The 26,113-nt window shown below is 42.3% G+C and overlaps 1 protein-coding gene across 1 annotated transcript; it reads left to right on the plus strand.

Annotated features, from left to right (window-relative positions):
• Positions 1 to 557: 557 nt before the first annotated feature.
• On the plus strand, positions 558 to 25,610 carry LOC130868211 (vomeronasal type-2 receptor 26-like). Its single transcript, XM_057760467.1, is given in 8 exon segments — positions 558 to 766; positions 1,921 to 2,217; positions 9,687 to 10,479; positions 15,471 to 15,680; positions 20,336 to 20,459; positions 23,139 to 24,032; positions 24,035 to 24,201; positions 25,542 to 25,610. Coding segments are annotated over 8 exon segments (2,763 nt in total).
• The last annotated feature ends 503 nt before the right edge of the window (positions 25,611 to 26,113 follow it).

Here is a 26,113-nt window from a genome sequence, read left to right on the forward strand (position 1 = left end):
TCCAAATTGTGCTAGATAAACCTTTCTGAAAATTCCTTAAGGAACAGCAAAACCTCCCAGAATATAGTGGATCAACATAGGGGAGACACGTGGGGGGGGTCTATGCAGGGGCTATAGAGTGTTAACAGTGTGCTAAATATCTGAGTTCAGCTTCTGGGCTGTTTGCTTCTTGTACTCACCTGGGGTTTCTCTACCAAACATTGTCCTGAGCACAGCTGCTCCTGGGCTTGCAAGTCCCTCAGGAGACAGTCAGACCCACTGTTGCCTTTTCTGCAGTCAGCAAATTATGCCCAGAACTGTGACCTTGTATGCAAAGAGTCTCAGAAGACCCAGGAGAAGGGAATAAAACTTTTAATGACTCTGGGATTTAGTGGTCACCCACCTCCACCATGTCATGATCAATATTTTCCTCACAGCCTGCAAACCTAGAATTCCCAGTGTGGTCTTAGTCTCAGGTTTTTGATCCAGAGCATCCTCCCAGATAAAAGCTTTTTTAAGTGATAGCCATTGCCCCATACGAGGCTGTCCTGTCACTGATTGCCTGGTGCCCAGCAGGCATGTGGCTGTGTACTCTCTTTCCTGTTGTCTTTGGCTGTGTCTCTGTGTCTGCTTTTTCCTTACCAAGAGCCTGGCTGTTGCCAAGGCAGAGGCCTCACTTTGACCGTCCTGGGGATGTAACGGTGGGAGGCAGCTTCCCCATCTTTTATCTCTCTATTGGTACCCTGTCTGACTTCACTGTCCCACCATCTGGACTGCTGACTTCAGAGTAAGTGTTGGATGTGGAATGGGAGTCTCTGAAACCCAGCAGCAGCTTTACAAGGTTGTGTGAAGCCTTGGATAGGGGTTGATTCTCAGAGTCCCAGCTAGATGGCCACCACCTTCTCTGTGTATCCATGCAGTAGCTCTGTCGTTCTCCGTTTACATGACCTCTGTCTGCCTGTCTGTCTTGTTTGCCCTAGACTGAAGTATGGGTGCTCATGTTCAATTACATCTTCCCCAGATTTCTGTCCTTCACTGCCTAATCTTGACTATTCTGGAATTTTCTCTGTAGACTAGGCTGACCTCAAACTCCATTTTTCTTTTTCTTTTCTTTTTGATAGTGTTTCTCTGTGTAGCACTGACAGTTCTGGAACTCACTCTGTAGTCTCGTCTCGTCTCAGACTCATAAAGATTTACTTGCCTGCACCTCCCCAGTTCTGGGATTAAAGGCATGCACCACCCCACTCAGCTGTGACCCTCCGATTTTATCCAGGACTGTCTGTGTGGTTGCCGGTCTAGAACTGTGTACTGAAGTTTGTAGGTTCACCTGTTGGGAACATGACTGACAACAATGAATGTCTTTCTCCCAGAATACATTCTCTGCCAATAGTTCAGCAGGGAATTTTAGGGCCACAGAAGGGAATTTGCCCATGCTTGATTGGCTTCTCGATGGCTCACATGACTGCTATGTCCAAATCATTTACCAAAGACAGCATTTCACATCTCTTCTCCCTGTCTTCTGGCTCTTACTATGAGCAATTTTGAAATAGATGTTAGTTACTGTTAATTCTAGCCAAGTGTACTGTGCAATAATTTTTTTGTTTGCTTGCATGAAACCCGGTCTGTATCTATGTAGCTAGCTCTCGGCACCTGGATTTGACTCTACCTCTAGAGTGCTGGGATTAAACAAGTGTGCCACCACACCCAGCCTGTTCAATAGATCTTCAGGTATCCATTCTGTCTTCTGAAACTGTCCCCTCTGATTACTGGCTCCACATTCCCTCTGGCTCCCCTTTGAGTATTCTGAACTGTGCTCCTCTGCACATCGGTGTAGAAATACTTGTGGAGATGTTGTTCTACCTGTATCTCTTGAGTCCCTGTGTTTATTCTTGTTCAGTTTACCCCATCATGAGGGATAAATGTGGGCTTCTCTTCCCTCAGCGTTTCCAAGTGGGGCTACCGGGTGGCCCAGAGTTTCGTCTTTGCCATCGAGGAGATCAATAGGAGTGCTCACTTGTTGCCCAATTTGACTCTGGGCTTCTCCATTCGAAACTCTGCGGACTCAGTACATGGAGCCCTCTACGAGACAATGAGCTTTCTTTCGAGGCAGGAGGAGCCCATCCCCAACTATACATGCCAGCATGGCTCTCCTCAGGCTGCTCTGGTTGGGGATACACGGTCATCCCTGTCTGTCTCCATGGCCAGACTTCTGGGGCTGTACAAGTTTCCTCAGGTGAGGTGCTCAAGCCATCTTCCTTCATGAATGTAGTGCAGTCCCTTAATGATGATAGAGAAACTGATGGTGATGGCCACAGGCGTGAGCAGCTCTGCTGTGGAGCCAGGCCCCCTGCAAGTATTCTCCATGTGCAACATGGTTGCCCTCCATATACAGATAAAGATAGTTTAGAGAGAACTGGCTTCCCTCTCATTGACTAGGAAACTGAGAACATTTCTTTTATATTTAAGAAATTTTTTTAAAGATTTATTTATTTTTATTTTATGTGTATGAGTATTTTGCCTTCATGTATATATACACATGTACATATGCATGTATGCATATATGTAAATTTTATACACACATATGTGTGTATACATGCATATATTTATATGCACACATCTATTCCATGTGTGGTTTATACCCATGAAAATCAGAGGAGGACATGGAATTCCCTAGGACGGCGTTACACATGTTTTATACTGCCACATGGGTGCTGGGAATTGAAACTCAGTTCTCCGAAATAGTAGTCAGTACTGTTAACCACCGAACCATCTCTACAGCGTTGTTTATTATTATTGTTGTTGTTGTTGTTATTCTTTGTGTGTGTTTGTGTGTAAACTCAAAACCAGTGCCATTGTGCCCATCCGCATGTTTGAAGACACCTTTTAGGAGTCAGTTCTTTTCCTCTATGTTGGTTCTGGGAAGTAAACGCAGTTTTCCAGACTTGGTGGTAAACACCTTTACCTGCGGAGACATCTTCCCAGCTCACTGAGAAAACAAACAAACAAACAACAAAGAAAATTAAAGCCGGGCGTTGGTGGCGCACGCCTTTAATCCCAGCACTTGGGAGGCAGAGGCAGGCGGATCTCTGTGAGTTCGAGACCAGCATGGTCTACAAGAGCTAGTTCCAGGACAGGCTCCAAAACCACAGAGAAACCCTGTCTCGAAAAACCAAAAAAAAAAAAAAAAAAAAAAAAAGAAAATTAAAAAAAAAAAAAAAACCAGCTTATCAGGCATCTCACCTGGATGTAGCTAGCAGAGTTGAGATTTGAGTCTAGAAAATTGAGCTCATGCCAATGGTCTCTTCTACCTCATGGATATTCCCATCAACCCATCCATTATTGTCATTCCCACAGGGTGGCCATATATGGCAAACCTCAGTTTATAGTTTTGAAGAGGTGACTTTAGGATAATTTATCTATTTAAGTTGAATGATTTAGTGACTTTTATCTTAGCATGGTTACCGTAGGTGATTTTTTCTTTTTCCTTTAAAGAGACACTTCCCTCAAGCCCATTGTCACCACATCCCATCATTCCTAATCTGCAGCAACCTCTAATCTAATTTCTGTGTCTGTGGATTTGATTTTTCTGTTCATTTTACATGACTGGATTCACACTATAGGTAGGTGTCTGGCCTGGCTTCTTTCACTGAACATGCCTTAAAGTTCATTCATGCTGTAGCAAGTGCCAACATTTCTTAACTTAAGAATAATTATAATCTTATGCATGTAAAGGCCATGTATTGTTTATCCTTTTATCAGTTCCTTTACCTCTGAATATGAAATATGCTCATGTGTTTGTAGACTTATCCCCCAGGCCTGGGCCTTTCTTAGAAGGTTTTTAAACCTTTATTAGGAGAGCCACTGGAGGGAGGGATTCAGGCTTAAATTGGTGGTCCCATTTTCTGTATATTCTCTGCTTCCTGTTACACCAGGGCCACATCTGCTTCCATCGAGCTGTCCTCTGCCATGTGTACATCACCCCATGGATTGTATTTTCCCAAACTGTGAGCCTAAGTCAGCTCTTCCTCCCTATCGTTGCTCCTTGTCACGTGTTTCTCTCACACCAGTGAGCCATCACTACCACAGTTGTTTCCTCTTTGCAGCTGTCATGCATATTGTTTCTGTGAATATTTGACTATATGGTTTTTTATGTTCCTATACTTTTGGTTAATTTAGCAATGTAGATAAAATTGCTGATCAATTGACAACTTTGTTGAACCATTTATTCAATCACTAAAATGCTTATAAGACTTTCCTTGCTGTGACAGACATGCCTGAAAGAAACAGCTTAGGAGAGGAAAGATTTCTTTTGGTTGAATTTCTGCAGTTTCACACCTGTGTCATTGGATGCCTCCGTTCCTGTGCCTGTGCTAACACAGAGCTTCATGGCAGAAATGTGCGGTGGGACAGACACTCCAGTGGTCAGAAGGAGAGAGACAGAGTCACCAGGGCACAGCTCCAGAGATCTGATTCCTCCAACCTACTTTCCATGGGGTCTATAAAATGGAACCTCTATGACTCCATTTGATCAGATCAGAGCCATCATGATCCAATCACTTCCCAGAAGCCCATCTTCTGTAACTCAAGTGTCCAACATGTGAACCTTCTGGTAACATCTCAGATTCAAACCATCATAGTCCCTAAGGCTCTGGGATGTGACTCTGTTGCTAGAGCACTTGCTTAGCACACAAGGCCCTGGTTCTTATCTCTAGTGCTGTTGTAATACACCAGTCAAGAGGTAGAGACAGGAGCATCCAGTGGGCCATATTATTCTTAGCTATATATTGATATTGAGGCTAGCCTTGGCTACATGAGATCCTTTCTCTCTTTCTGTATATGCATATATACAGACATATAAAAATGTATATATATATTCAGCTTTACTTTTTAGCATAAATATTGAATGAAGATTATGATTTAAATCCATTTGCTTTTCTCTATGAAATCTCTAAATTGGAGTAAATTCCAGTGTCTTTGTGTAACTCATATTTTTACATTTTTTTCCCTGCCAGATGAGCTTTCCAAGTCCTATGAAGCTGGGCCCATGTAATTCACAAAACTGTATCCAAAGTCTTATTTATAATTTCCTTAAGATAGATTCTCATTAAAGTGCTTCTGAACTGTAGGGTCCTGTAAAGTTTGTAATTTTGTTTCTTGAGACAGAGTCTCTAACCCGAAAACCTAGCTTGCTTAGAACTCGCTATGTAGAATAGGATGGCCTTGAAATTGAAGATCCATTCTCATGCCTCAGCCTCCCAAGTGCTCCATTGTAGGTGTGTTTCACCAAGCCTGGCTGAAGGAAGGTTTATTTCTTTCTTTGAAATTCTGGCATAGTTAATGCATATGTGTCAATGAGTCTCTGTCTGTCTGTCTGTCTGTCTGTCTGTCTGTCTGTCTGTGTGTATGCGTGCAAGTGTGTGAACCCTTGCATAGGTATGGAGGCTGTAAGAGGCCATCTGATGGCCTACTTTTCCCTCTCCACTTATCACTTTGAGGCAGGCTCTCTCCCTTAATTTAGGACACATGTTTCCTTGGTTAGCCTGGAAGTACCTTCTAACAAACATCCTGACTGCACCCTTCTTTGAGCTGATGTTGTAGCCATGAAAGGGATGCCAATCTTGTTATGTAGGTATGGGGATCTGAGCTCTATCCTCATGATTTTTCAGCCAGTGTTTTTAACCCCTTAAGCATATATCCATCCCATCACAATTTGGCATATCTTAATAATTAAAGTCTCCATTTCTTACTCTTTGTATAGTGTCATGTACAAAAGAAAGATTCATTTATGTTATTTCACGTTTGTGAGTGTGTGTGTGTGTGTTGAGATAGCAACTCTCCATGTAGCCCAGGCTTGGATTTCTGTTGTCCCTCTTTCATCTGAATCCTAAGTGCCATGCTCTATCGTGTCCTGAACAGAAAATTAATACATTAAACACACCTCAAGTGCTTCTAGTTTGTAAATTGTTGGGCTGCCTGATAAGGTTCAGTTAAATTTCAGTTTCAGGAACTGGAGAGATGGTTCAGAGGTTAGGAGCACTGTCTGCTCTTCTAGTGGACCCCTTCAATTGCCAGCACCCACACGGTGGCTCATAGCTCTCTGTAACTCATTTCCATTAATGGAAGTCCTTCTGTCCTCCAAGGGCACCAGACACACCTGTGGTCCACAATCATGTATACGTATAGTCAAAACACTCATGCATGGAAAATAATACAAATTTGAATATTAAGGTAGAGTGAATTATTTATAGTCTACCTTTAAATTTCCATAAACTATAATTTATTAGTTATTAATGTCCATAATGGAGTAAGCTTATACAAAAATGATCATTGTTTGCCTGTAATCAAAACTTACTGAATATCTTCTATTTTATTGCATAGGCTGTCATGACTACCCGAATGAGACTGAGTCAGCCTTATCCCTGCATATGTGATGTGGGAAGGTTATATGTCAATCTGTTGATTTCATTGATTAATAAATAAACTGCCTTGGCCCATTTGATAAGCCAGCCCTTAGGTGGGTGGAGTAGACAGAACAGAATGCTGGGAAGAAGGGAAGTGAGCTCAGACGTCATGCCACTCCTCTCTGAGACAGACGCAGGTTAAGATCTTTCTGGTAAGCCACCATCGTGGTGCTACACAGATTACTAAATATGTGTTAAAGCAAGATATGAGAGTTAGCCAAGAAGAGGCTCGATATAATGGGCCAGGCAGTGTTTATATGAATACAGTTTGTGTGTTGTTATTTCAGGGCATAAGCTGGCCAGGCAGCCGGGAACTGGATGGCAGGAACGCAGCCTACTGCTCCGTCTACAAATGGCTGCCCAACGTGGATAACTGCATCCACAGAAAGCCTGGGAAAGCTTGGGAAAGAATAGAGTAAAGCATGTTTTCTTGGTAGCAGCAATTTCTTGGGTCTGCTCCACTTTTTAGAGGCAAGCAAGCACTCTCATCTAAGAGAGGCTTCCTGACTCAGCTTTAGCTGCAAAACCCTGCAGCTCTTTTAAGAGGTTTGCCATGAAACACTTAAATGGTGTTGATGAAAAGCTGAATGCATGCTTTTCAGTTTTCAGCCATAGCAGGAAAAAAGCTTTGCCATTGTAAAATGCTGGCTTTCTGGGCCATCTTGCCAGGGCAAACTCTGACTCAGGCAGGCAGTCTGACTGAGTGTGGTCTGTGAGCAGAATGCTGCAGCTTGCTTGCTGGTAGGGATCTTGAAATGCCATAGAGTGGTGGCAATAAAAGTGGCTACAGCCAGTACCTCCACCATGAGGCTGGAAAGCTAAGGAATGGGCTGTATCTAGCCCTCAAAGCCACGGCTTTAATCCTACTCATATTGCTCAGTAATTTAAAGGCTTCTGTGGTCAGAAAAAGATAGACATATACAGTAAAGAGAGATTCAAGGACAAAAATATCTCTAAATGGTTTACAGTTTGTTAAAAATATATGTAAGCTAAAGGTTAAAGTTCTTAGAAAGAAAGAGTAGTTGGGTGCGGTGGTACACACCTTTAATCCCAACACTTGGGAGGCAGAGGTAGATTGACCTCTGTGACTTCAAGGTGTGGCAGGACACACCTTTAATCCCAATGCCTAGGATGCAGAGACAGAAGGATCTCTGAGAGTTCAAGGACAGCCTGGTCTACAGAGTTATTCCAAAACCAAGATATACAGAGAACCTGTTTTATAAAGTAAAAGTAAAAATAAAAGAAATAGAGGTTAAAATAAAGCCATGTAAAGATGGAAAAAACACAAAGAATCTTCATACTGTATGCTATTATGCTTTCTTTAAATTCTTTAAATGCTGAGGAAGGATCAACAGCTACTAAAAGATATTTGCTTATAAATGCTGTAGAATTCATCCAAGATAGGTATTTTGAAAATACTTTGACTTCACAGTTGAAGTCAAAAGGTATGTTACTTTGGAGAAGAGATTTTGCTTTTGTTTCCACAGAAAATGAGAGGCTCTGGATTTATTCAGAGTTAAGAAAAATCAGCTTTGATCAAGGAAGACCAGCTGAGAAATCTCTGACAGGAATAGATGGCCCAGATGTCTGAGTTCTTCATCCAGAACAGGTTCAAGACTGCTACCTGAGATGATCAAGACTCACAGGATAATTCAGTCAAGACTTGATCATAACTCTAAATTTTCTTTAGGTCCCCATAAGATTATCAGCACCCCCAACCAGCTGGAAGTAGCCTGGAATAATATGCCCACATTCCCTAAAAATGGACTATGGATATTTTCCTTTTTTTTTTTTAGAGGGGGAAGTGGTGAGGGAGAATTGTCTGTATTCTGTCAATCATGTTATAAATAAATGCTGATTGGTCAGGCAGGAAATATAGGTGGGAAAACCAGACAGGAATTAGAAATGATGTAATGAGAACAGGAGAATTCTGGGAAAGATGAAGTTGATTCCTCTCACTCCTGCCCAGACCACCGAAGCAGCAGGATGTGATCTGCCTTACTGAAAAAGGTACTGAGCCACATGGCTAACATAGATCAGAAAAATGGGTTAATCAAGATGTGAGAGTTAGCCAGTGAGAGGCTAGAGCTAATGGGCCAATCAGCTTATAATTTATGGAGACCTTTGTGTGATTTTCTTTAGTGCTAAATAGTTGTGGGGTACTGGGAGGGACAAAAACCCCAATAACAAGCAGGCCCCTGTCCATGTTACACATATGAACCACTAGGGCCTCTGTGTTGAGACAATAAGTCTTTTCCACATCTTGTAGTGGCAGGAGAAGGTTTTACACTCATACCCCAATGCTGAGTAGCCACATTCTGTGTCCCTCAAAACAAACACAGACATAGATCCCCAGTTATCACATCTTCCAGAAAGCTCTCTTTTGAAAACATGGTATCACCTCTTCCTCAACAACTTGAAAAATCAGGTTCCTATTTGTCTGGAAGCTGAAAAGACAATGATGGTGTGATAAGAGCTGATCATTGTTCATGCCTGTTGGTTCTACGTGGGACCCATTGATTCCTACTAGGGACAGCAAGATAGTTGATGGTGTAAAGGTGCTAACCAAGCGTGATGACTTGAGTTTGAACCTCTGGAACCCATGTGGTAGAAGAGAACTAGTCCCCACAATTTCTCTCCTGACCTCCACACATGTACTATCAGACAACACACACACACACACATGAAAATGAAAAAGAACAATATCTCAGCTGTGTGCTAACCAGAGAGTCACACTAATCCTGACTGAGGTGCAGGAACCAAATATGAGGACATAGGTGAAGGACAGATACTGAGAGGAGAGCAGGTAAGGCTTCATTCATTGAAATTTTGAGCTTTGTTCCGGAAGCCACAGGGCTGTGTCTGGGATGGGCAGCCAGTGAGAGGCCACAACTGCTTGTAGGACCATCACAATACAGGATGCTCAAGTCCTTTCTTAAAAATTATTTGTGTTTTAAAATTAATATACATTTATGTACATGTTTATATATGTGAGTCTATGCCACAGTTGTTGGAGAAAGACAGAAAAGGGTATCAGATTTTCTGGATCTAGAGTTGTAGGGAGATGTGAGCCACATGGTGTGTGCTCTTGGGTTGAACTTGGGTCTTCTACAAAAACAAGGGCTCTGAACTGCTGAGCCATGTCTCTAGCCCCCTCCTTCCCACCTTTAAGCCAGATCATCAGCTTATGCATAAGTCCTAGTTTCATTAACCCTTCTATTGTCTGGTTTTTCTTTGACAGATCAGTTACTCATCCTCACTACCCAGCCTTAGTGACAAGATCCAGTTCCCATCTTTCCTTCGGACTGTGACTAGTGACCTCACATCTTGCCATGCAGTGACCCAGTTGATCATTCACTTTCAGTGGTCCTGGGTGATCATTCTGGCTCATGATGATGACTTTGGAGAGCAGGCCAGCTCTCTGGCCATTCAGGAGCTAAGTTCAGCTGGTGTGTGCATTGAGTTCGCCCTCCATGTCCCTTCCCATGAGTCCATGGAGAAGATTGGAGAGATTGTCCAGAAGATGCAGAAATGCACAGCCAGGGTTGTTCTTGTTTTCCTAAGTAATTCCAATTTCCAGCTCATTCTTCATGGCCTATTGGGTGTCCCTGTCTCAGGGCAGGTCTGGGTCAGCAAGGAAACTACGCACATGGCACTTGCCCTGTCTACTCCAGGCATTTCCCAAGTATTGTTTGGCACATTTGGCCTTCTGTATTACAGCAGCAGGGCTACTGGCTTCCCTGAGTTCCTTGCTAACCTACGCCCCAGCCGGACTCCAGAAGACATGTTTATAAAAAAGTTTTGGGAGTTCACCTTTGATTGCACATGGCCCCACCAGAGCATCACAGTGACAGAGGGTGTCCAGCTGTGCTCAGGGAATGAGAGTCTGATAAGCAAGCAATATCCTTTCCCAGAAGTGAGTAAAATTGATGTTGCTTATACAGCTGTCTACAGCATTGCCCATGCCCTGCAAGACATGATAACCAGTGGACAGCAGGATGGGAAAAGTACAGATTCCCAGGACTTCCAGCCCTGGCAGGTGAGAGAGACATGTGCAGTGGGTAACTCCGGGATGGTTGGGGAAAAGGACATTGACTCTGACTAAGCTATAGAGGTGCAACTGATTATATGCTTTAGCAAAGATGTTTCATACTTGTAACTGAGAGGTTTCTTAGAAGGAACAGTGGCCAAGGAATGCTTGCCATGTGTGGGATCTCAGAAGAGTCCAATTCCTGTCAGTCACCTGATTTAACTGAAACAGGATGCCTAGTAAAATTAGTATTTCACATAACAGTAAATATGTCTTTTCTTTCCTGTTCAGCAGTTCCTGAATAAACACTCAGAGGCTTATATTAATTATAAAAATTTGATATATTAGCTTAACCTTATTATTAACTAACTCTTACTTTTAAATTAACCCATATCTATTATTTTATATTTTACCATGAGTTTGTGGCCTGTTATTTCACATCTTGCTGCTTTGTCAGCTGCTGGCATCTGTCTGCATTCTTCCTTCTTTATTCCTGTATTTAGCTTGGGTTTTCTGACTGACTATTTTCTGCCTGGCCATAGGTCAAAGTATCTTTATTCATCAGCCAATAAAATCAATACATATTCAATGCATACAGAAGGGCATCCCACATCATAGAGTTTTTAATACTCCAAATTTAAGCTTTGATAAACAGTGGATGACTTTTAGTATAGATGTGCTGCAAATCAGAATTTCAAACAGATATCAAATGCCATTTATTTTTTAGTTTTTTGGTGTATGGAACATGTATATGGGCACATGTTTGTGGGCATGTGGGCACATGTGGGTGGGATGTGTACTCACTTGTACATACTTGTGGGAATATTTGAGGATGACAAGGAATCATCTTTCAATTATTCTTCTATTCTTATTTTTGGGGCATGGTTTCTCAGTCAATTCCAGAACTTGCTGATGTGGCTAGTCTCGGTAGTCAGCTTTTTCATGCATCTCCTGTCTCCACCTTCTGAGAATGTAATTAGAGAATGGCTGACACATCCACCTGAAATTTAGAGGGGTTCTGTGTTTTGAAGTCTGATCCTCAGTCTTTTATGACAAGTTCTTTAATCACTGAGCCATATCCAAAGCTTTTACTTATTTTTCTATTTAAAAATATTATTGATAATTTCATATATGTGCATAATATATGTTGGTGATTTTGCACTGAGTCTTTGTCTATCTATCTGTCCACCTGCCTGTCTCTTTGTATTTACATCCATCCATCCATCCATCCATCCATCCATCCATCCATCCATCCATCCATGCATCCACCCATGCATCCACCTATTCATCATCCACCTCATCCATCTTTCCATCTCTCCATCTCTCCATCTACCCATATATCCATTGATCCATCCATCATCTATCCATCTATCCATCTACCCATCTATCTATCTATCTATCTATCTATCTATCTATCTATCTATCTATCTATCTATCTATCCATCCATCCATCTTTTTGTAGCTGCTCAGGGTATCTTAGTTAAAGATATATAAGAGGACCCCTGGAAGACATGTTGCTCACTGATGAGGAAAACAGTGAGAACGGTGGCCAAGGAGGAGGTATGTTTTCATTATCATCACTCAGATAACCTGAGTTTATAGTGTGTGCCTGGTGAACATACATATGGTTGTAAACAGGAAAAACAGTGATACTTTTTGTCATTTGCCTGGGGGTGACAGATTAAAATTTGCAGAAGGTCAGGCTTGGAGACCCATGTTTATTATGCTAGCACACAGAATGTTGAGGCCAACTTGGACTACAAAGGAAGATTTCATCATAAAATTAAAACATGTAAGTGTCAAGCTGTCTGTGTGTACTTCATGACGAGGATATAAAGTAGACTGAGTATGAACAAGTGAAGAGAAGTGAAAGGCTGGGGTAGTTTTCTCTGTCAGTAAATATCTGAGTTCCAGACAAGAGGATGAGAAATCTCACCGTGGGTAAAAATGATAGCATTGCAGATGGCAGGTCCAGCACGTCAGGGCCCTGAATGAGGACAAAAAGAAGAGCCACAGGAGTGGGACTGATGAAATATGAGAGACTGGTTAGAGTCATTGGGCAGTCTAGGTGAGCTGAGCCCAGTCTGTGGAGGTCTTTCTAGAGTTTGGAATCTTTTGAGTGTGATGGGAAGACTGAGGACAACAGTGCACAGCCAAATGAGACCCTGTTGCAGAAACCACATTGTCATGTTTTGTTTAATTTTATGACTGCGGAGATGGCTTAGTGGGCAAAGGACTTGTCGTCAAGCATTAGTTGGATTCCCAAATCCCACATGGCTGCAGAAGGAGAAAGCATTACTGAGAGGTGTCCTCCAGTTATACAGTGTGAATTGTCTGAGTTTCTGTCTGGCCTTGTTCTCACAATTGTTAAGTCCCAAAGAAATCACACAGAGGTCTACATTAACTATAAACTGTTTGGCCCATTAGCTCAGGCTTCTTATTAACACTTATAAATTATATTAGCCCATTATTCTTATCTGTGTTAGCCATATGGCTCAGTACCTTTTTCAGTGGCGTAGTCACATCTTGTTTCTTCTGTGCTGGACAGGACTCCAGAGGGATTTTCCCTCTTCCCAGAATTCTCCTGTTCTACTTGACCTGCCTCTACTTCCTGTCTGGTTGTCATGACTATACTTCCATCCTGGCTACTGGCCAGTCAGTTCTTATTTAACACATCATTGACAGAATAAAGACAATTGTCCCTCACCACTTCCTACTCTCTCTCTCTCTCTCTCTCTCTCTCTCTCTCTCTCTCTCTCTCTTAAAAAAAACAAGGACATCTGTAGTCCTTTTCTTTTTTTTGGAATGTGGGTGTAGTTTTCCAGGCTACTTCCTGCTGGTGGGTGGTGCTGATAATCTTATGGGGATCTAAAGAAAATTTAGTATTATGATTGAGTCCTGACTGGAGTATCCTGTGAGTCTTGATCATCTCAGGCAGCAATCTTGAATCTCTTATGGATGTTGAACTCAGACATATGGGCCATCTGTTCCTACTGGAGATTTCTCAGGTGACCTTTCTTGATCAAACCTGATTTTTCTTAACTCAGAATGAATCCTCATCCTCTCATTTTCTTGGAAACAAAAGCAATATCTCTTCTCCAAAGTAACATACCTTTTGCCTTCAATTTTTAAGTCAAGGTATTTTCAAAATACCTATCTTGGATTAATTCAGCAGCATTTATAAGCAAATATCTTTTAGCAGCTGTTGGTTCTTCCTCAGCATTCAAACAATTCAAAGAGAGCATAATAACATACAGTATCCAGACTCTCTGTTTATTGGCTTTATTTTAATCTCTATTTCTTTTATCTTTACCTTTAATATTTTGCTTTTTGAGACAGAATCTCTGTGTATCTTTGACTGTCCTGGAAGTCCCACTGCAGACCAGGCTGTCTTTGAACTCACAGAGATCCACTTTCCTCTCCCTCCCAAGTGCTTGGATTAAAGGTGTGTGCTACCACACCTTGAATTCACAGAGATGTGTCTGCCTCTGCCTCCTAAGCTCTGGGATTAAAGGCATATGCAACCATGCTTTGAACTCACAGAGCTCTGCCTGCCTCTGTCTCCCAAGTGTTGGGATTAAAGGTGTGTACCACCATACCCAAGTATTCCTTCTTTCTTTTTTATTTTAAGGACTTTAACCTTTTTTTTCCAAGCTTGCATATAACACACTGTAAACCATATAAAGGCTTTTTCTTCTTTGAATCTCTGTATCTCTCTCTCTCTTTTTCTGATCACATGAATCTTTAATTTGCTAAGCAATATGGGTAAAATTAAAGCCGTGGCTTTGACGGCTGGATCCAGCCCATTCCTTAGCTTTATGAGATTCCAGTCTCATGGCGGATGTACTGGCTGTAGCCATGTTTTATTGCCACAACTCTATGGCGTTTCAAGGTTCCTGCCACCAACAGGAAACAAGTGGTCATCTTTTCATCAACACTATTTAAGTGTTTCATGGCATGAACTCTTTAAAGAGCTGCAAGCTCTTGCAGCTAAAGATGAGTCAGGAAGCCTCTCTTAAATGAGAGCTCTTGCTTCTAGCAAGCAGAACCCACCTGAAAAAATCCTTTTATCAGTAAGACATGCTTAACTCTATTATTTTATGTCTAGAATTATTTTCTGTGCTCTTTCAGGCTTTATGTGGATGCAGTTGTTCACATGTTGGGCACCATTCACCATTCATTGTCTAAGTTTCTGTCCTGCCCGGTTCTCACAATCGTTAAGTCCCAAAGAAATCACACAGACATCTACCTTAACTATAAAGTGATTGGCCCATTTGCGCAGGCTTCTTATTAACTCTTATAACTTTTTTTTTTTAATTTTTAAGTGTATTTATTTATTCATTTGGAAAGTGTGTGAGTACATGAGTGTATGTCCCATTGTACCACGTAGATGTTAGAGGACAACTTGCAAAAGTCGGTTCAATCCTAACATGTGATTGAACTCCGGTAACCAAATTTGGCAGCCATCTTGCAGACCCAGCACATTCTTTTCTAATGTTTCTCTGTTACTGTGTAATCAGAGAGGGAATGGTTAGAGTAGCAAAGAACGAGAGTATGATTGGCCTCTGGTCATATGGAATAGATGTATCCCTGGCTACAGAATCTTTGATTCAGAAAGCATGGCTTTCCCACATGTACTAGCAGCAGAAGCCTTGAGGGCATCTTGGAAGTGTGTTAACTCTTATAACTTACTTTAGCTCATTATTCTTATCTGTGTTAGCCACAATGCTTGTGTTATCCACACACACACACACACACAGACACAGATACAGACACACACAGACACACACAGACACCCCCTACACACCTCCCCTCCCAGAAAGAAACATATTTGTGAGTTCCTGAATATATCACACATACTTGATCTTCCTTATGCCCAATGGTGCCAATCCTTGGTTGAAGTGACTCTGTCTCACTGCAGAGGTGAATGGAATGTGGTATTTTGGACAAGACTCCAGACTGCCCCTGGCTGGTCTACAATGTCTCCCTTTTTTCCTCAGCTACTTCAAGCTCTTAGAAATGTGCACTTCAAGACTCCCGATGGAAGTGAAATTATATTTGATGCCAATGGAGATTTGGTGAAAAAATTTGACATTTTCCAAGCGCAGAAGACCCCTAAGGGTGTATTCCGCTTGGTCCATGTAGGAATGATAGACCCTCAAGTCTCTTCGGGGAACAAAATGATGGTCCATTTGAAGGAAGAAATTCAAGTGAGTTGCCTGAATGCAGAGACGACTCTTGTCCTAATGTGTTAAAGTCATAGGAAAATTCCAAGTCCAGGGGAATTCATTACTACTGCTGCATGAAGTTGATGCTGCTCTGATTGGGTCAGTCAGTTATAACTGGTTATGCTGTTTATCTCATTAGAAATCTTTTTCTGAATGATATTGATTCACCAGAAAAAGGAAAATGTAAAAGATGGGGTAGGGAGATTGCTCAGTGGTCAAATTGTTTTTTATGCATGTTCAAGAACCAGACTTTGGATCTCCAGAACACTTGTACATGCTGAGTGGGCAGTGGGTCTCACCTGTAAATTCATTCCTGGAAGATGGAAACAAGGAGATGTCTATAGAAACCTGATGAGTAAGACTAGCTGTATCAGTGAACTCTGGGTTTTCCTTTGAGCCTCTGCCTCAGTGAACACAGTGGAAAAGCAATTGAGGATGATTCCCAGCATTAACCTTGGGCCTCCACATGTGCTTTTCCATACCTGAACACGAGTCCACATAGATGTACGATGGCACATACACACATTTCCACCACCCACACTTATTGAAATGGGGGAAGGTTTTCACATACAAGATGTACAAATACAATGAAAATCTGTAGTTGGTGCTCCCTTGGAAATATGTTCAGTGTCTGTGTTCAGGACCTACTCTGAGAAGAGGAAGATAGTGATACACTCAGTTAACTACCTTTCCATAAACCATCAGTTTACTTACTGTGTTAGTTTATTTCAGCCACAATGACAAATACCTGAGAACAGTTTGAAGTGAGGAAAAGTTTTAATCATCTCATGGTTCGAGGGATTCAGGGTCAGATGTATCAATTGCTCTGGATGTGTGTGATTGAGGCAGTGTGTCATGCAGGGCAGCAGACATGTGTGGTTGGAGAGATTGCTGATGAGTGCATGGGAATCAGGAAGGAGGTAGGGATCTTGATAAATTAGTAAGGTAAACAAGTTACATCTTACCAGTGCATAGCCTCCGTGTCCCACTACCCCAAACCTAGTCCCATGTTCTATTTCTAATAGGTATAATAATTTATCAGATTGCGAATCCATTAACGAATTAATCCATTGATCTTGTCAGAAGCATTCTCTTACTTAGGGTTTCTATTAGTGTCAAGAGACACCACAGCCAGGCACCTCTTATAAAGGAAAAGCATTTAATGAGGTGGCTTACATTTTCAGAGGTTTATTTAGACCAAAATCATTCTTATGGGACATGGTAGCATATAGTCAGAAATCATGCTGGAGAAGGAGCTGAGAATTCTACATCTTGACCTGTAGACAACAAGAAGTGAACCATGTCACTTGGCATGACTTGAGCATATATGATACCCCAAGGCTCACCCCACAATGATACACTTCCTCCAACAAGGCCACACCTTCTCCAACTAAGCCATACCTTCTAATACTGCCTATGAGTTTATGTGGGCCATTTACATTCTAACCACCACATTCCATATCCTGGCCTTCTAAGCTTGTGAGAATATTATAATAAAAACTACACTTAGCCCATTGTCCAAAGTTCTCACTATCACAAATGAAACAAAATTAAAAGTCCAAAATTCAGTCTCTTCTGAGATTCATGCAATCTCTTAACTGTAATCTCATATAAAATCAAAGTCAGAAAACAGGTCACATTCTTCCAATATATAATGACACAAGATATACATTACTGTTTAAAAATGTAAAAAGGTGCATGGAGAAGAAATACTGGACCAAAGCAAGATGGAAAACTAGCTGGGCAAACTCTGTATCTTCATGCCAGATGTTAAAATGCTCTTCAGAACTCCAACTACTTTTAGCTTTGTTGACGACAACACACTTGTCTCTCTTGGGCTGGTTCCACTCCTTGTTAGCAGCTCTCCTCAACGGGTTTCCTATGGCTCTGGCAACTCTAGCATCCTGGGGTCTCTAAGGCAATTCAGGCTTCACCTTCAAAGCTTCATGCAATGGCCTCTCCAGTTCTTCATCCAGGGACTCCCCTGCCACATGCCTCATCGGCTTTCTTTTGTCTTAGAGGCAAACTCCATAACCTCTCTCTGCTATCCTTAATGCCAGAACCACATGGCCAAACTGCCAAGTTCTGTTGCTTACTGCAGTTGGGCCCCTCATTCAATTACATCTTTACCATCTTTATGTTTCTGATGGTTCCATTAACTACCTAAGTTTGACTGTCCTAAGATCAGATCTGTAGACTAGGCTGGCCTCAAACTCAGAGATTTGCCAGCCTCTGCTTTCTGAGTTCCGGGATTAAAGACACACACCATCATACCCAGTTCCAAGCCTTTCTTTAATTTGTTTTTGCAAGTTAGGAATTTGGCTGGATGAGATCTTACCCCGAGGTTCCCTTTCACTTTATTCCACTTCTTAATCTGTTTATCACATTGAACACAGGATTTAGCTCTATGCCAGGTCATGATATTCCTTTTCTCTTCAAATTTTACATTTTGTATTTTTCCTTGCTCAGCTTGCTCCTTTTCATTATAAATTTCATTAAAGTTAATACTAATAGCCACATGATAGGGTCTATATTACGCTGTTTTGAGATTTTTTTTTTTCTGCCAACGAGATTAATCCAAAACTCTTCAATTTATCCTCAGGCAGACTCTGTGGACTAGTGCAAACAGCAGCCACACTCTTCACCTAAATATCTCAAGAACAATCTCTAGGCAATACATTAATATTCCTTTCTTTTGAAACTTCTTGAGCCTGGCCAACAGTTAATTTAATCACACTCAGCCCCTTGGTCTTCCATGCTCCTAGTAGTATGGCAATAGTAGCATTAAGCATCACTTAAAAATTTCTACTGCTTTTCTAATCCACTGTCCCATGGTCTATGTTTATTGAAACAAAAGCTTTATCAGGCCTATCACTTCAACACCCATTTTTCAGGAACCAACTTCTGTTTTAGTTAAGGTTTCTATTGCTATGAAGAGATACTATGACAGCAACATCTCCTATAAAGGAAAAACATTTCATTGTGGTGGCTTACATTTTCAGAGATCAATTCATTATCATCTTGGTGCAACATGGTGGCATGCAGGCAGACATGGTCCTGGAGAGGGAACTGAAAGCCCTAAATCTTGACCCATAGGCTACAAGAGGTGAACTGGGTCACTGGGTGTCGCTTGAGCATATGTGATACCCCAAATCCACCTCCACAATGACACACTTCTTTCAACAAAGTCAAATCTCCCATAGTGTCTCTCTGTATGAGCTTATTTTGGCCAATTACCTTGAAACTACTGTAGAATCAAGATTCAATCATTCTTTACATACCCACTGTCAGGTGACCAGTGGTCCAACACAAGAGACTTTGGGAAACAATTGAGACTCAAACCCTGTAATTTATTAACAAAATTAGAAACAGTGTTGTGTTAGTTATGTCTATGTATGGAGTCTGGTACATAGAAATGGCTCAGCTCCCTGTCCTGTGCCAGTGAAGAAAGAGTCCCCTCCTCTGCAACTTTGTCTAACTTCGTTCTGGTGGCCTCTCCAGTCAATGGTGGCCTTAAGGTTTTCCACATGAGAATGAGATTCCCATTCTTGGATTTTTCAAGCATGAAAGAAAGACACATACTATGTGTTTTCAGGATTCCTTTGAAGAACTTTTCAGTGGCCTTGATCCGGGAAGGGTCAGCACCCCACACTTCCTTCTTCATAATCCTTGCCTGGAGGTAGAGCTATGCTAAGATAAACTGAGTTATCCTTGGCAGGTCCCAGGTAAATGACAGGGCCACTGAGTGTGCTGTGAATGTGTGAGAGTGCTCGCTCTCTCTCTCTCTCTCTCTCTCTCTCTCTCTCTCTCTCTCTCTCTCTCTCTGTGTGTGTGTGTATGTGTGTGTGTGTTTGTTTGTTTGTGTTTAGGGAGTCAGTAACTGCAATTCTGCTTACTGAAGTTGGACGATACTTTGTTATGAGAGTTTAAGTGAATCACACCAGGGCAGTCAAACTGTAAATCTCACAGCTTCACAGAGGGACATAGAGAAAAGGAAGGGAGATGACTACATCTTTTGAGTTAGAAATGGAGTCCATGATGTAGCCACAGGGCTGATTGGAGTTTCAGAAAAAGAAGAAATCTGAAGGCATCAAGAAAATCATGCCCAGGGTATTCGGACTTTTGTAATGTCTGTCAATACCCACAATTATTGTTTATATTTTATTTTGCATGTATGCACGTTTCCCTGCACCTATATTTGTGTACTGGTGTCTGTGCAGGCCAGAGGAGGGCAGTGGATCTTTTGGAACTGGAGTAACAGTGTGAGCTGCTATATTGGTGCTGGGAATTGAACCCTGATCTTCTGGAAGAGCAGTCTGTAGTTTTAAACTAGGTGCCTTCTCTCCTGCCCCCATATTTTCAATTGTTGATGCAGGAGCCCCAGAGAGACTGGAAAGACAACACAGCAAACTTTTTAGCTACGTATTTAATCCCTTAGCCAAGTAAATCAGATGTAGCTCTGTTTATTACACTCAAAGGCACCTTTCCAGTCTGGCATGTGCTCCGATAGACATGTTTTCTGAAAGGCATCTGATCTAGTGGGCTGAGAGGGAATTCTCTTGTTCTGGTTCTTAGGGTGAGGTCAAGCATCTGTATCCCTAAAGAGTCACCGGTGACACTATGCTCACTGTTACTAGGTGCCTACCTCTGTCTGCAGTGAAAGCTGCCTTCCAGGGTTCAGCCAAGTGCCCAGGCTTGGAGCGCCCCAATGCTGTTTTGATTGCAGTCCCTGCCCCGAGGGACAGTTTGCAGACAAAAAAGGTAAGGACATGTGGATCTGGAATCTGAGGGACCAAAGGGAATTTTGAGCCTCCTGTACTTCTCCATTGTCTTAGTTACCTTCCCAATGCTCTGAAGAGACACCATGACCAAGGCAACTTCTAAACGAAAAGGCTTTAATTGGGGGCTTACTTAGTTCGTGACCATCATGGCAGGATGCATGGTGCCAGGCAGTAGCTGAGGGTTTCCATTCTGATCTACAGGCAGTTCGCTGGCAGTGAGGTGAAGAGTGGTCCATGTGTGTGAGTCTGAAATTTCAAAGACTACCCACAGTGATACCCCTCGTCCCACAATGCTCCACCTCCCTATCCATCTCCAACATGTACCAGGTAGGAAGAAATCATTTAAATATATGAGACTGTGGGGCTATTCTAAGTCAAACCCCCACACCCATGCTCCAAACACTGCACAGTCCTTGCTCTGCCATGGAACACCAGCCAGAGCTCTGCTAAGAGATATTGTTAGGTAAATGCTTTATCCTAAAAGACAAGCACGCTACCCATAATTAGATCTCATTACAGATAGTTTTTTTTTTTTGAGCCAGCATGTAGTTGCTGGGATTTGAACTCAGGACCTCTGGAAGAGTAGCCAATGCTCTTAACCTCTGAGCCAACTCTCCAGCCCCTTTAAAGGATTATTTTTGGTTTTTTTGAGACAGGGTTTCTCTGTAGCTTTGGAGCTTGTCCTGGAACTAGCTTTTGTAGACCAGGCTGGCCTCGAACTCACAAAGATCTGCCAGCCTCTGCCTCCCGAGTGCTGGGATTAAAGGCGTGTGCCACCCCCACCCGGCTACCCATAATTAGAATGCAGAACATTTCTCCTCCATCAAACACTGCACATCCTTGTCTCCTGATCAGGAAATAGGCATAAACTGCTTCCACAAGCTTCTAGTGGTCATGTAGTCAGAACCCTAGGTTTTGCTAACACTGATGATTTCACTTGCTTTTCAAACGTCCTATAACTGGAATGGCATGGTGACTGTCCTTTTGTGACTTTCTTCTTGCTTTGTATTAGTGGGATTATTCCCAGAAGTTTAGTGGCAATGGACCACCACATTCCCTACCATTTCAGCTACAGAAGTTATTCCTTTACCATTCTGAAAGTTGGAAAGCAAAGCCAAGTTTTCACCAGAGTTGGTGTTTTGTGAGGCCTTGGAAGAGAATATCCTCACTGGGTGCTCTCATTTCATTGTTGTTATGTGTGTTTTGTTTGTGTGAGTGTGTATGTGTTTATGTGTGAGTGTGTGTTTGTTGTGTCCTCTTTTGGCTTGTTGTTTGGTTTTGAGCCACTGTCTCTGCTTGCAGCCCTGGCTGACTTGGAAGTCATTACATTTATCAGTCTTCCCCTGAACCAGTAGAAGTCTACTATCCTCTGCCCCTAAAATTAAATCATGAGATTAAAGTCATATACAACCACCTCCAGCTCCAGCTCCACCTTCTTAGTAGAATAGCTGCACTGTTGGAGTTAGTGTGTACCTAATTTAACCTGGAGACCTCATTTAACTTTTATTACTCATCTCCAGTTTACCCATGAGAAATATATCTCATGTTGAGGTGCATAGGAGCAGGATTTCAACAAATGTATTTTGAGGACACAGTGCAGTCTAAAACATTTGTTAATTTGACCAATTACTGGTACTACTGCAAAAGAAAATGAACTGTTAAGAACTCACACAAGAGATCTTTAATCTCAGCGCCCAGGGGCCAGAGACAGGAGGGTCTTTGTGCATTGTGGCCTGCCAGTATAGTCAACTAAGTGATCTCTAGGTTGAGTAAGAGATCCTGTCTTAAAAATTAAGGTGAAAAGGGGCCTATAGAGGTAGCTCAGCAGTTAGAAACACCACATGGTGGGTCACAACCAAGTAAACTCCAGTTATAGGGAAACTGTTGCTTTCTTCTGACTTCTGCACAACCAGACATGCACATGATTTCAATAAATATGTACAGACAAAACTCTCAACAAGTAAAATAAAAGAGATCATTATAAAAGAAGCTGTGGAGACTGGTTACATGGCCCATCAATTAAAGTATTCACTGTCAACCTTGACAGCATAATTTCAGTCCCTGGAATCTAAATTGTAGAAAGAGAACAACAAATTCATGAAAGTTTTGTTTACTACTACGTGCAGATCAGGGCATGCCTGAGCCCATAAACATACAAAATATACAAATATACAAACACACAAAATATACAAATAAGTTTAGTTAACAAAATAAGGTGGAATGATTGAGGAATTATATCACATGTTAAATGTCTGGTCTTGACAAGCATGTGCATCCACTTATAAACGTGTGTGCACACACAAACCTGCACACACAAGCGCAGGTTAAGTATAGTGGTGCAGAGGTATAATCACAGCACTTAAGAGGTTGAGGAAGGAGGCTTAGGAGTTCATTCCTATCCTGTGCCACTCGGCCTGAGTTCCATGAGACACTGAGGACAGAAACAAAAATCCTCACAGAAAACAGACACAGAAATGCAGCATTTTCCTTTGTGCCTCTGCCTCTAATATCACCCATCCCAGCCCTGGTCACCAAGAATAATTCATAAATCCATGACTTGATGGAAAGGCTCTAAGGGCAGGGAGTGCTTGGGGCGCCTTCCTTCCGAGCTGGTGCAGTTGGCACAGTGTTGCAGAAATGGTGTCTGTATCTCCCGTAGACATGAAGAGATGTCTCCTGTGCCCAAAGGAACAGTATTCGAGCCACACCAGAGACCACTGCCTGCCCAGGACAGAGATCTTCCTGGCCTTTGAGGAACCTCTGGGATTCATGCTGGCTTTGGTGGCACTCTTCCTGGCTGGTCTGGCTGTCCTGGTTCTGGGAATGTTCCTGAAGCACAGGGACACGCCTGTGGTCAGGGCCAACAACAGAACCCTCAGCTACTTCCTGCTGATCTCCCTTTCCCTCTGTGCCTTGTGTGCCTTGCTGTTCCTTGGCCGCCCCAGTGTCCCCACGTGCCTCCTGCGTCAGACGACCTTTGCTGTGGTGTTCACGGTGGCTGTCTCCTCTGTTCTGGCCAAGACCCTCACAGTGGTTCTGGCCTTCAGGGTCACCAGGCCAGGGGCCAGGCTCCAGGTGTGCCTGAGCCCTGGGGCTTCCACCTCAGTGGTCCTCATTGCTTCCTTCATGCAGGTTGTTCTTTGTGGGGTCTGGCTGGCCACCTCCCCACCATTCCCAGACAGGGATATGGTCTCGGAGCCCCAGCACATTGTCATCCAGTGCCAGGAGGGCTCTGGCACCATCTTCTTCTGTGTGCTGGGCTACTTGGGGTTCCTGGCAGGGGGTACCTTCTCTGTGGCTTTTCTGGCCAGAGGCCTGCCAGATGTCTTCAACGAGACTAAATTCCTGGCCTTCAGCATGCTGCTCTTCTGCAGTGTCTGGACAGCATTCCTGCCCCTGTACCACAGTGCCCGGGGCAAGTCCACTGTGGCTGTAGAGATCTTCTCCATCCTGGCCTCCACAGCTGGCCTTCTGGGTGGCATCTTCATCCCCAAGTGCTATATCATCTTGCTGAGACCAGAGAGGAACACGCCTGCCTGGCTAAGACATGGCCACAAGCACAGCGAAATAGGCAGAGTGAGATGCTCCAGAGAAGGTGTCTCCCCCAGGTCTGCACCACAAGGATTCATGACCTAGTCCTTGAGGGGAACCCACTAGGACCAACTGTGATTTTAGCTCACTGTTTCTGTGTGGATCCAAAGGTATTTAAAGGAACGATCCAGGTAAGAGTGAGACACTCAGAACAAAACACTCATGACTATCGATTTGATCCTAGACACATCTATGCTATTTTCTACTCTCTCCATTTTACTGCTAACATTTATCACAATTAAGAAAGTTTATAAAACGGAGAAGGCAAGATGGCTCAGTGGGTCAACATACTTGCCACTAAGCATGACAACCTGAATTTGATATTCAGGACCCACATGTTGGAAGGAGAGGGCTGATTTCACTGATTTGTTCTGTGACTTCCTGTTGCCACCTGAAGCACACACAGTCCTCTATATGCAAGAGTGTGAAAAGCGTGATGAGGTGATGAGGATGTGAGGGGTTTCTGAGGGTGTGAGGAACTGACAGGCAGATCACTGGTCTCTCTTTGTTCTGAGAGCTTCAGTAGTGTGCATTGATCCCTTCACTGGCAGTTCCTGGGCAGACTTAGCATGTGATTTACAATCTCACTCTTAGATATATGTATGCATGATAATAAACATATGTCTGCCAAGATTGTAAATGAACCTTCAGGGAAATACTATTAATGTAGTAAGACTGCAAACAATCTCAGTGTTTATCAGTATATGAATATTTTGCTTGACTTGCTCATCACTAGAACATTATTTGGCAATAAGAAATAAATGTAAAATGACATAAAACAGTATTTATTATATGGTTTAGTTCTGAGAATGTTATACTGAGGTAAGGATGGTAGATAAAGTAAATAGTGTATTTTAATATTCTAATACATGAAGAAGCAATTCCGTAGACATATTAAACTACTGGTTTCTTGGGGGAAACTATTTTTGAGGGGAGTTTGGAGGTGAGGAATGTAGCCTAAATGGTGCAGCATTTATTTCTGGGGAGTTGAATGTCTCAAATTTATTAGGTGGGGCTGGAGAGGTGGCTCAGTGGTTCAGAGCCCTCACTCCTCCAGAGGACCCAGCTTGGTTGCCAGAGCCCATATCAGGCAGCTGACAGTCACCTGTGATTCCAGCTCTAAGGGGACCCAATATGTCTGGTCTCTGTGTGCACCTGCAGTCATTTGCCTGTACTGCACAACATGTTTAATTAAAAAAAGAATTTGGAAAGTTTGTCAGACTCCATCAATAAGGTAAAGACAACTCAATTGTCATCTGCTTGTTTTTTAAAATTTATTTGGAACAGGTTCTTTCCACATCAACCAGTCTGGCTTAAAACTTGTAGCAATCCCCCTCTTCAGGATCGTGAGTGCTGGGATTTTATGTGTGCTTCCACACATAAAATGTTCATTAATGTAAATGGATTAATTGTATATTTTTAAATTATATCTCAATAAAGCTTGTATTAAAACAATATTCCTTAATTACAGAGTGTGAAGTTTCTTTATATTCTGATTTTTAAAAATAAGATCAAACTATTGAAAGTGGTAATGAAATAAGTGTGAGCTGAAATATCAGTGAACAGGTGTATTGCAGGTTTTTATTTATTTGATTGTAGTTTATATATTTATTGCTTGGTAGATTGGTGTGCTTTTTTCCATCCATGATTTTGGTCATGCAATTGTCAAAGCACTATGTTGAGGTGAGAGGGTGAGTTTCAGAAGTCAGTTCTCACCTCTGACCATTCAGTGAGGGACCTGGTGATTTAATGAAGGTTGTCAGACTTCCTTTATGTCCTAAAGGCTGAGCCATTGTTTTGACTCTATTTTTGACTTCATATGGGGATTATGGTTGTGTTGGAGAATTATATTTATCTGTTGAAATAACAGTTTGAAATTTGTTTCTTTACTTGAATATATCTATTTTATATTTAAGACACTCTGTCTCTGTCTCTGTCTCTGTCTCTGTCTCTCTCTCTCTCTCTCTCTCTCTGTGTGTGTGTGTGTGTGTGTGTGTGTGTGCATGCATAAGCCATACATTCCGGGTTGAGTCAGAAGACTAG

The sequence above is a fragment of the Chionomys nivalis genome, chromosome 2 (assembly GCF_950005125.1).
Source record: "Chionomys nivalis chromosome 2, mChiNiv1.1, whole genome shotgun sequence".
In the NCBI taxonomy this organism is placed as follows: Eukaryota; Metazoa; Chordata; class Mammalia; order Rodentia; family Cricetidae; genus Chionomys; species Chionomys nivalis.